Consider the following 10979-nt stretch of genomic DNA (forward strand, 5'->3'; position numbering starts at 1 on the left):
ATAAAGTGTATTACGTGTTCATCTATTGGACTCTTTGATTTATTTATTTCCGATATTATATTATATTTTATATATATTTATTATGTTCTTGGGAATTTATATTTTGTAGTCGGCTGTTTTTAAGTGTGCATTTGCTAAAGAATTGGTAGACGCAATAAATACAAATTCAAAATTTTAATTATTTTTTCAAGTTTCGGTTTTTATTTGATTTTCTTTTAGTTTTTTTTTTTTTTATTTGCTTGCAAAAAAATTGATACAATTTTTTTTTATATTAAATATAGCAATTAATTCTGTATAATCGTTTCGTCAGCGTTTACAAAATGCTTGTATTGCTTAAGTACTAAGTAAGAGGATGCTTACGATTTAATACATATTTCGATAATTATTATATTTAGCTGTAATTATACATCGAATATTGCTAAATTTTAAAACTCGTTTTGCTTACAAAATAATTGAATAATTTCGAGCTATTTGTTGTTGTTGCTGCTGCTGCTGCTGCTGCTGCTGCTGCTGCTGGTGCTGCTGTAGAAACAAAACCATTTTATCACAATCGCTTTTCGATGAGTACTAATTTCGAGGAGTGAATTTTGTTGTTTATTGTTGTTGTTGTTAAGAGTTGAGTTGTGGCATTAATCAGTTAATGCCGTTGAATGGTGGATGCTTGTTGTAGTTGTAGACCTATTGTTTATTGTGATTTACTCAGGAAGCGTTCTCATTGCGATGGTTTGCGCCACTTGCAACACTTGCGGCCCGCCCGCTGCAGACACTGGCTGGCCGAGGAGTCCATCAGCTGGCGAATTGTGTTCAGCATAACGGTTGCCATCTGCCACTGGCGGAGGCGCAACAACTGTTTCTCCTGCTCGCGAGCCTTGCGCAACAGTTTCGCCTGGTCCGGAATATAAAATGCGACGGCCATTGTTGATTATTATTATTTATCTACTTGTTGTTGCGATCGAGGAAAACTTGTTCTTTGTCTCAACAAATTGCACAATTGTTTGTAAATATAAAACGATGTCTTTCTTTGCCTTTGATGATGACTCAAGACTTTCTCCTTTTGCGATTTAGCGGGAAGCACACAATGAATAAATTGACCACACAAATGCTTTGTTGTTGCTTTTTACGCACACGTCAAAAATGTTTTGGGTTCGTTCACTTTGTTCTGCTACTCAGTTGATGCTGCTGTTGGCTTGCGTACACGTCCGTACGCTTCGTTGGCTCACTGCAAACTGGCTGGCGTGCGGGCAGAGTGCGCTCTTTTATCCACTCTCTCTCTCGTATTTTGTTCTTGCTGTTCTCTCTCCTGCTCGCAATAGGCCTTTTCTCGCTCCCGTTTTTTCGCTCGCGGCACAAATTTTTTGTTTTGATATTTTTGTTGACATCGCCTCATTCGTAAAAAAATTGGGTATTGTTGCCAGGGCGCGGCTGCGTCTGCGGTGTGGTTGTGGGCATACACGGGAATTGAGGGCGGGGCGGCCACCTTGCGCATGTTTGTGTGTGTGTGTATGTGTGCTGTCGTCACAGGCGTCTCTGCGCCTTTGTTGAGAAATACAGTTAGCATATTAATTGTATTAAATCGTCGGCATAACAAACGTCTGCAAGTCAGACAGAGAGACAGAATTCGGTGAGAGCAGATGGAGCGAAAAAATCCTACAAATGTATGAGTGTGTGCAGGTGCGTGTAATTAAAATATACACACACAAACACACACGCACTTACAAAGATCACATTTGTAGCGAGCTGTCAGCTTATATGTATGACGAGCCTTTCTTATATTTCTTTATCAGCACACACATTTTACAAGTGTTTTACAAGTGCTCTGTGCTCTCGCCGGCTTCCGACATCTACACGTATAAGCTAAATAGTATAAGTCATGACTGCCTGTTATAAATTGCTTTTTTGCCGCTATTCATTTTCAACAATGGGCTCGTTTCCATAGCTCATCTTTTTTGTTCGCGAAACGAACCGAAAAAAAAATTATTGCTCACATTTTGCCATTTATTATTCTGCGTTAATCTGTCAGTGATAAGAGAATATGATAGATTTTTATTTACGAATTATTATATTAATTTCGGATTTTGGGAAATAAATATATATGAATATTATAAATAAGTAAAACACATCTTAATCACAACCATTCAGAAAATACTATATGAATATTTTAGATTGTGACTAGCATTGTGAAAATTTACAATAAACTTGGCCTTGAATTATTTATAAAATATATATTCATTAAATGATGTTCCCACTAGCATTGTTTATAAAATTATAAGTATAAATAATAGACTTGGCATAGATTATAATATAGTAATATAAATGTAATATAATTATACATAATAAATAAATATATTTAAAAATTTCATAATGTCATTGTTTTCAATGCAGTTCATATTTGTATTCATCTAATTTTACTAAAAGTACAGGAATCGACTTATACCTACAAATTGTCCAACTAGCCTATTCAAATCTTAACTGACTCTGTCTGGGTTCTTGACTCCACCCACAATGTCGTCACTCCTCACTTGACCCACGCTACACACACAAGCACACGCACACACACACTCGCAGCGAAAGAAACCTTCTTCTTCTTCTTCATCATCCTCTTCTTCTTCTTGCTACTTTGCTGCCTTCGTCTCAAGTATATTTCGCTGTTACACAACTTTGTACAGTTAGGGGTTGCTTTGAGTCTATTGTGTTACAACAACTACTCCGCATACTGTTTCTGTTCTGCTCTAACATTTGTCTTCTCGTTCGCACAAGTGACGCGTTCGCTGCATAGTTCTTTTTTTCGTTCCTGGTTTTCCGGCAACATAAATTCAACAGAGGCGTGGCTTAATTCCCTAACATTTGTGCTACCCAGCAAGAAGCCGGCAACATTTTCCATTTCGCTTTGGCCAACGGCTGATGTTGGAGTTTTGTATGCTTCTTTCTGCCTTTATTTCTATTTTTGTTTTCTTTCTTTTTTTTTGGCTACTTTACTTTTTGTATTTTTGTGGGGCGGAGCTTTGTCCGAGACCTTTTTTGGGTGGAGTCTTTCATGGGTCATGGATTACTCTGACCAAATCGCTGCCTGCCGGCGAGCTAAATTCGTAACTCGAAATAAAAAAAAATAAAATCAAAAAATATAACTCGCTTATGCCGTCGGTAAATTACGCATTAACAGCCCATAATTGAGCCAATTAGTGAATTGCCTTTTCTTTAGATACAAACTCAGCGATAATCCTTGAGATACATAAGAGTTTAGAAGAGTTCCAATTTTGGAAATTGTTCAATGAGGCGTAAGAAAAGGTTTCGATTGAAATCGGTTGTTTTCTTAAAGGATTACATGATATTTCATTTCGATCCGTATGCGGGTAATTATTGCCATTTTTATTGAAATTTTTGTGAGAGCGAGGGAGAAATTCAATCTGGGGTTGTTGAGGAACCCATATGTATATATATGTATATTTATGTTTACCACTGTTGTCGCTATCAATTTGCATATTTAGTATCTAATTGCATGGAAATACAATTTGCTCAACTCTGCTCAAAATCATAAAGAATCAATTTAAGGTTTCATGGTTATGGAAAGTGAATATGTCAAATTAGCTTTTAATTGAGTTTTCAATCTGCATGTCAAATGACCCACATGATCGGAAGAAGAAGAAACTTGACGCGTGCTGCCCCAGTCGCCCTTCAAAAAGTGTGTCAATCAGATTGATTAAACATTTTGTTGTCAGCCCACTCATTCCAGTCATTCCAGTAGTTTCCACATTACTTTCCATGTAAGAACACCAGTTTCCAGCATAACTGTAAATGCCCCCCAACCTAAGATCGTGTTTTTTTTTCAAAAATATTTCACCAGCTTTGCTTTACTGACGTGTCATTGCCTTTGTTATTAAGCAAAACAAAATTAAACATTTACAGTTGCGAAAATAATAATAGCAACACTGACAAAACAAATCTGTTCGAAGGTGTCTTTTTGTTATATTTAAGTTTAAGATACGTTTTTAGAAATAGAAAAATAATTCATAAAAATTGAGAACGAAACAAAAACCAAATTTTATTAACAATATTCAAAATATTTTAATTTAATTAAAATTAAAAATTTATGAATTTCAAGCCGAAAAGCCGAAAATACACTAGAAAACAATAATAATAATTTTTCAAGTGTGCACTTATAATTATAAAAAATGGAAATAAATAAGCTATTTCTAAAATTATTGCGCAAGGTGTGCTTTTATTTTGATTTATGTTATTTATTTTAAATGAATTTATTACATTTCGCTACTTTTGGCACTTTGCACTACAAATATATATTAAAAAGAACTCCAGAAACAGTACTAACATAAATTTATAGGGGGAATACTAAACATTTTCGAAATCAACATTTAAAACGAATGCAAAAGTATTATTAGGAAAAATGTCGTAGTGGTGCTATTATTTTCTTCGCAACTGTATACAATTATATGTATATGTGCATATGTATATGTATATGTGTATAAGACGCAGTCGCTTGGGACTGCCTCAAAATCATAACACACTGCCGATATGTTAATGTGAGCTGCCATCAACTCAATGACTTGCGTAATGTTTGCTTTGCACGTCACTCTCACTTCTGGCTTCTCTTTATGCCATTTATTCGCTCAATAAGCAAATTTGCGATCTTTCCGCGCTTTGTCACCATCTTCTGCCACTCATTTAAGCTCTGCTTATCTCCCGCAAAGAATTCCCAGCGTGAATTTTTACTTTTCTTACTTTGATACCGAAGCCACGTATCTTCCACAATTTTAAGGCTACAGTCACCAAATTTGGTTGGTACGCCCCCAAACTTGGAAGGAAGATTACTAGGAACCTTCTCAAAAACTTTCCAAAATTTCATATCTCCCGTAATTCGAGATCTACAGTTCCCACCCTGTTCTTTGTTACTTGTTATCGTGTGGAATATCGTATGGTATCAAAGTATTTCGGAGTCGGTTACGCCCGATTTCAACGTTCTCACTTGTTCATTGCTTCAATATCACTTGTTGTTTTAACCATTATTATTACTGTTACTATTACTATTTTTATGAATTGATGTGGTTTGTGTGAGCCACTCTCTTTTTGATGAGCACACACTTTATTTAAAATGAATCATGTATAATTTTATTGAATTTTAGAGTCAGCATCTATTATGTATTTCTGTGAATAAAATTCAGATGCTCAGTTAAAATTCTACATCAAAACTTGTATTTTCTTAAATTAATATGTAATATGCATTGCATAATTTTCTAGTTCCTTTTATGGACTTATTTGTGCATTATTTTTTGTACATACAAAATAGATCCAACCGTGTATATTAATTTTTTCTGTGTATTATTATAAAAATTAGTAAAAAATGCAATTAAAACGTTTAAGGTACTTAAGGTGAATTCAAATATATTATATTATATATTTTAAGAAGTTTTGTTTTTTTTTAAGACTTACTGAGTCTTAAGTCTGCTTTAATTCAAATACGTAAGAAACACATAATAGGTATGACAAGTCACTTGTCAAGGATATTCTTTTGAAAGCAACAAGCAATAGACCTATTCTCCATTGTTTCTAGCGTTTTCCTTCCGTACAAAAATCAACAGTACAAAAAGCAGCGGCAGATTAATTGAAACTGCACGCAGATTAACAGGTAAAGAACATAACACTCTAAAATGCACATAGATCGACTGACTAATTTCATTGTTTACGTTTAGGCGGAGTGCTTTGTCAAATTCCAGCTGGGCGATTTACCTACCGATCGCTGAGTCTCTCTTCGTTCCACTTCGTATAATTTGTATTAATTTTTTATGATCTCTTTTGTGGTCGACTTCGCATTTTGCTCTGCCTGATATTTGTGGGTAATATAAATATGTCACGAGTTGTGTAACGCATCTTCATTAAATTATATTAATTTTTTTACTAAATGTTTATATAAATGATATGATATATTTTTATGAATTATTTTTATATATTATATAATTTTAGACATATATATTCTTGATCATCAATACGATCCCCTGAACTAGATATATTTCTGAACGTAACTATGATTTATGTCAAAATATTTGCCCGTCTTTGTTTCTTGGAACTTTTCTCTCGTCTATGAAACTATCTCCGGTTGGATCTTATTACACAAATATTAATCAGCATCTGCTTATTATACATAATATGTATCTTATAAATGTTATAAATTAAAACGAATTTGTTATTTTCAAAACTATGTTGTCAAAGTTGTTTGCTTCTTAATTAACATCGTGTTTCATAATTCTGCAAGTGTATTCCATTTTCGGCGTGCTGATAATGGACTACCTTCTTCTTCTCTTTCTTGCTTTATTTGTTTTTCATTTAGAAAGCACCCGAAACAAAGACAATTGCTGGGTGATCCGCAGCACATGGGTCATTAACTCCTCTCTGCCGTTTGTAACGCCTGTCATTGCTGCTTAGGCAGACAGACGATCGTCTACGAAGCGAGTGCCGAGACGAAGCTTTGCAGTTTCCCAGGCAAAGCGAGCGACCAATCAACGAAGCGACCGATGACTCATCCGCGCATAGCACTTGGCAGTGGATACGGCTTGTGAACTGTATAGGCAGAAGGCAGGGGAAACATACATACCAAAATGAGACCCATTTAACGTTGTTTAACGACTGTTTGCCGTGTGGGGTTTTCGTCTCTCACGTCTCGTTTCGTTTCGTCTTGTCTTCGGTCGGGGCTACAACATGTGCACTAACTATTCGAATTCGGATTCGAACTGGGATGCGGACACACACACACACTCAACGCAAAAAAAGATACAAGCCGACACGAAAAATGATATGCCGATAAGATTGTTAAACAAGCAGTTCTCAAAACAGATTTGAACCTTCAACGGACACTTGGCCTTTGTTTCATTTATTTGATTGTTCTTTCTGTTTGCCCATCGATGATTTCTGGTTGTGCGTGTGTGTTGTGTGTGTCTTGTACAAACATGTCAGTGTTATATGCTCATTTTTATTTGAGTAATTTTCGCCCCTTTTCCATAGATTTGATGAATAGATAACGAATGCAGCGCTCATCTCGACTATCTGCGGTTCTTGCAACAGCAGGTCTCTGATTTTATTTTTGTTCCGTTTACTTGGGAGGTGCGTAGTAGGCAACATGTCGTTGCATGTCCAAGCGTTTCATGCATTGTTCCTGTTTTTTTTTTATTATTGTTGTTTGTGTTTGCTTATGTCATTATTTGTCTATGGTCTTAGTTGCACTAACATTTTCTTCAGGGGCAGTAGTCGAATGACTTCAACTTGACTTGGAGTGGGAAATGTGCCCGAGCTGAGAATGAGTCATGCTGCGCTTGCAACGGCTCGGGAATGCCGCTGGAATATGCATGCATGCATCTGGCAAGTTGTTGACTTGACTGTAAGTAGGTGCAAGTGCGTGCTAAATTTATAGAGCATATCGTTAACATTTACACATTTTTGTATCTTGAACATGCTCAAAATGTTTGCATTTTTATTGGCAGACAACTTGAATCATAGACAAGTTCAATGATATCGCAATTATATGTAAATTTAATTATAAAGATTATTATTCGTACTTTCTAACGAAAAAAGGTATTTTTTAAAATATATTTTTGATACTATTTGAATAATATTTTACATATTATTAATTTTACCTAAGGAAATTCTTAATATTAATAATAATATTATTAAAATTATATTAAAAAATTAAAAACACTTTTTTTGTGTCTTTTTAATATTTCAATTTATTTTATAAAATAACCATTTTTTCGTCCAAAAATTATAACGTTAACGTTTTAGATTTCTAAAATAGTTATGAAATAATCGTCGAGTATTGTTAGCAATATTTAGTGGAGTATTAAGATATTGGAATAATTTTAATTATTATTTATATACCATTCAACTACAAATAGAATTATAGAAAAATAAGTATATTTTTTTAATGCACTTTAAGACAAGACGAATAAATATTCAGCTGAACTGTATATAAAATATATTCTCTATTATTTTATTTAGCAAGTTGATTAATTTGTTGCATCAAAAATCGGCTCCCTATATTGAATGATTTCTCAGAGTTTCACAGATTTCACAAAAAATTATTATTATTTTCTATTAAGTTGCTACAACGTTGACTAAAAGAAACTTAAAAGCTTTTCTTGTTCATTTTTCTTTAAACTTAATCTCAGTCGAGAATTTGCTTTCAAAATGTTGTATATAGTTTCAATATTACTTGAACAATTAAATGCTTAAAAAGTTTTTATCATAATTATTTTTCATTCTTTTAAAATGAAATTTTAATGTCATATTTAGCAATTTTTAAGTTAGTTACTTTTACAGTCTTTGCCAATTCGAAGTCATTTAAATTTCCCATTTTATGTTGGCGATTTTTATGAGAAACGCATTACATATGCATTCAAGTACTTATATCTTTTGTTTTTTATGGCCACTTAAACAGTCGAAGCTCATCAAAATAACTAGTGCAGGAGCTTTGCGATATTTCCATTTATTATTATTTTTTTTGTTTGCCATAGTTTGGCGTTTTATGCATGCGAGTCAAAATGCCATGAAATATGCAACACATGGCGCCTCAAATTGTCTTTTATGCGAGTGAGTTGTTGTCGCGACACTCTCCGGGTTTTTATGTTTTATGTGGCAATGCAAATGGCGCATTAAAAAATTTGCGCTTGCCACGTATGGTTGCACGGTCTTATCAATGCCCTTATCGCCGCCCGGTCGTAAAAGATGCGCGAGACGTTAAACTAAAGGCGGCAGCAGCGAAATCAAATCAAAGTATATAAAACCTAACTGGCTAACAGACAGTTTTCTCACACAGTTTGCCCATAAAACAGATAAACCCGAAATTTGAATACCACATCTATATATATGGAAGTATTGTGGACGAGCAAGGGGAGGGGATCAGGGGGAGGGGGGGACGCCACATTGTCTGGGCGTGTAATCAATGCAGGAAACGGTTACGATACTATCCACCGATTTTTATAGCCACACACATGACGCTCTCAGGCCTCAATGCTCAATGCCCGGCTCGTAAATATAAATTAAATTATATAATTTATGTAATTCAACATTTAACCCAGCCACGGAAGCCATTATCGTAATTTTTCAATGAATTCTTTGGCTACGATTATTTAAATCCAGTGTGTACTCAAATGCAATTAATTTAAAGTGCCTGTACAATTGATGTTGCCATAATTTATACACATTGCAGTTAAAAGGAAAGAAAACAAATCAAAATAAGTTTTTAAATAGATTTCAAATTACTAAACACTATCAAAAAGAATATTTAATTCATTGGCACACTCAGAACAAAAACAAAAAAAAGGATATAAATGATGAGAAATGAGAAACTATATATGTATATCTAAAAATCAGACTCTTTCTTTAATTATTATTATTTATTTTAACATTTTTCTAAAATATAAAAATCCATATACTACTTTGTTACTTATATTATTATTAAGAATTATTATTTTAAGATATCACATTGACATATATTTTGGGTAGTTTATCAATTGAATTCAATTTAAAAATAAGAAATATATTTTTAAAAATTGATAAAAACCCTTTCAGTATTCAAAAATATTTCTAAATTAATTCAGAGTGTTTTTCTGAGTGTATTAGTGCACAGAAATATCTAATTTCGATGATAATGGATACTCTTATGCAAATATTGACTGATCATTTTCGATTGCCTGCAAATGAAATTAATTTTAATTGCTGGCCAGGCATTAAAAATGCTCAACGCCAATTCTGGCCCATAACTTGGCTTGGTAATTAGGCCTTCGCGCTTGGAGGTGATAAAAGCCGTGGACTATAATAAACCATCAAGTGTTCGTTGCGGGCTTGTCCCTTGAGATACTTTGACAATAACTCATAAAGGCATTTTAACTGCCGCAACGCTGCTTAATGACCACGTCCAGTTTAAGGTCCGTTCCTGGACACAAATTGTGCGCAATTAGTGCGCGCAATTTTTGAGCGCTAGGTGGCGCACAGCTGTGCTTGCCACACCCACCACACACACACACACACATACAGACACACACGCACACATGATTAGCACTGAGTGTGTTTTGGCATTGTAATTGCTTTTTGTAATTTATGCCCACAAGAGTTGTCAGCATTTTGTCTCCCTGTATCTGGCTCCTCCTCCTCCTGCCGCTGCTGTTGCGGCTGCTGCTCCTGGCTGCTGTGGCTGTTGCACTTTGTCCATCATTATGACAGCTGCTTGACGACTGAAAAGGGCTCGTCGCCAAGCTGGTCTGGTTCAGATTGGGTGGGTTCCTCGCTGATTGGGCAATTTTTCTTTTGCTTGGCTGCGGCTAATTTTTGTTTTTTTGCTTTTTGTTTTTGTTTTCCGCGCGTTATGAATGCGCTTTGTGACATTTGACATTTGTGCAGCTGATGCCGGGCATCGCCAGAGTTCGTCATGGTGATTACGCGGACTTGTCCTTTGTCAGAGGCAAATTGATTTTAATGGGCTGAAGGGTTTTCCTTGCCACACGCAATGCTATGTCAGGCGATTTGTTAAGCCTCAAGTGTACTAATCCCAAATGTTGTGCGTACTTAAAGCTAATCGCAGTCAGAAGTTGCCTCACAAAAGCTCAAATCCCATCTGTTTTTTCAATTAATTGCCATTTAGTGAACTCACAACTTCAAATACACAGAAGGCGGAAAACCGCCAGGACAAGGAAAAAAAAACAACTTCCGACACTGAAGCTTTCCATTTTTCGTTATAATTATGGCGCCCAACGGGGCGTGAACATATGTTGTCGTCATCCAAAAATTGTACTCGCCAACGACAAAGTTTTCCTTTTGCATGTACAGTGGAAATTGGCTAAAATGAAATTAAGCTTAAGCTCATTCGCTGTCCATGTAAATGTTTTGCCTCAACACACCTAAATATTCGCTCTTCATGTTCCATGTTTTAGATTCAGTTTGTATAATTCTTTTCATTCGATTACCACTGTGCCACACATTCC

At 35.0% G+C, this 10979-nt stretch overlaps 1 protein-coding gene across 1 annotated transcript; it reads right to left on the reverse strand.

Annotated features, from left to right (window-relative positions):
* Positions 1–290: 290 nt before the first annotated feature.
* On the reverse strand, positions 291–1212 carry LOC6558277 (cell death protein rpr). Its single transcript, XM_032742302.2, has one exon. It carries the CDS (start codon positions 914–916, stop codon positions 713–715), a length of 204 nt encoding a protein of 67 aa, XP_032598193.1. The 5' UTR covers positions 917–1212; the 3' UTR covers positions 291–712.
* Positions 1213–10979: the final 9767 nt, after the last annotated feature.

This window comes from Drosophila grimshawi, unplaced genomic scaffold (genome assembly GCF_018153295.1).
Source record: "Drosophila grimshawi isolate 15287-2541.00 unplaced genomic scaffold, ASM1815329v1 contig_44, whole genome shotgun sequence".
Classification (NCBI taxonomy): domain Eukaryota; kingdom Metazoa; phylum Arthropoda; class Insecta; order Diptera; family Drosophilidae; genus Drosophila; species Drosophila grimshawi.

Coding starts and splice junctions, on each gene's coding strand:
- LOC6558277 (XM_032742302.2), bottom strand. CDS start 916: ATGGCCGTCGCATTTTATATTCCGGACCAGGCGAAACTGTTGCGCAAG.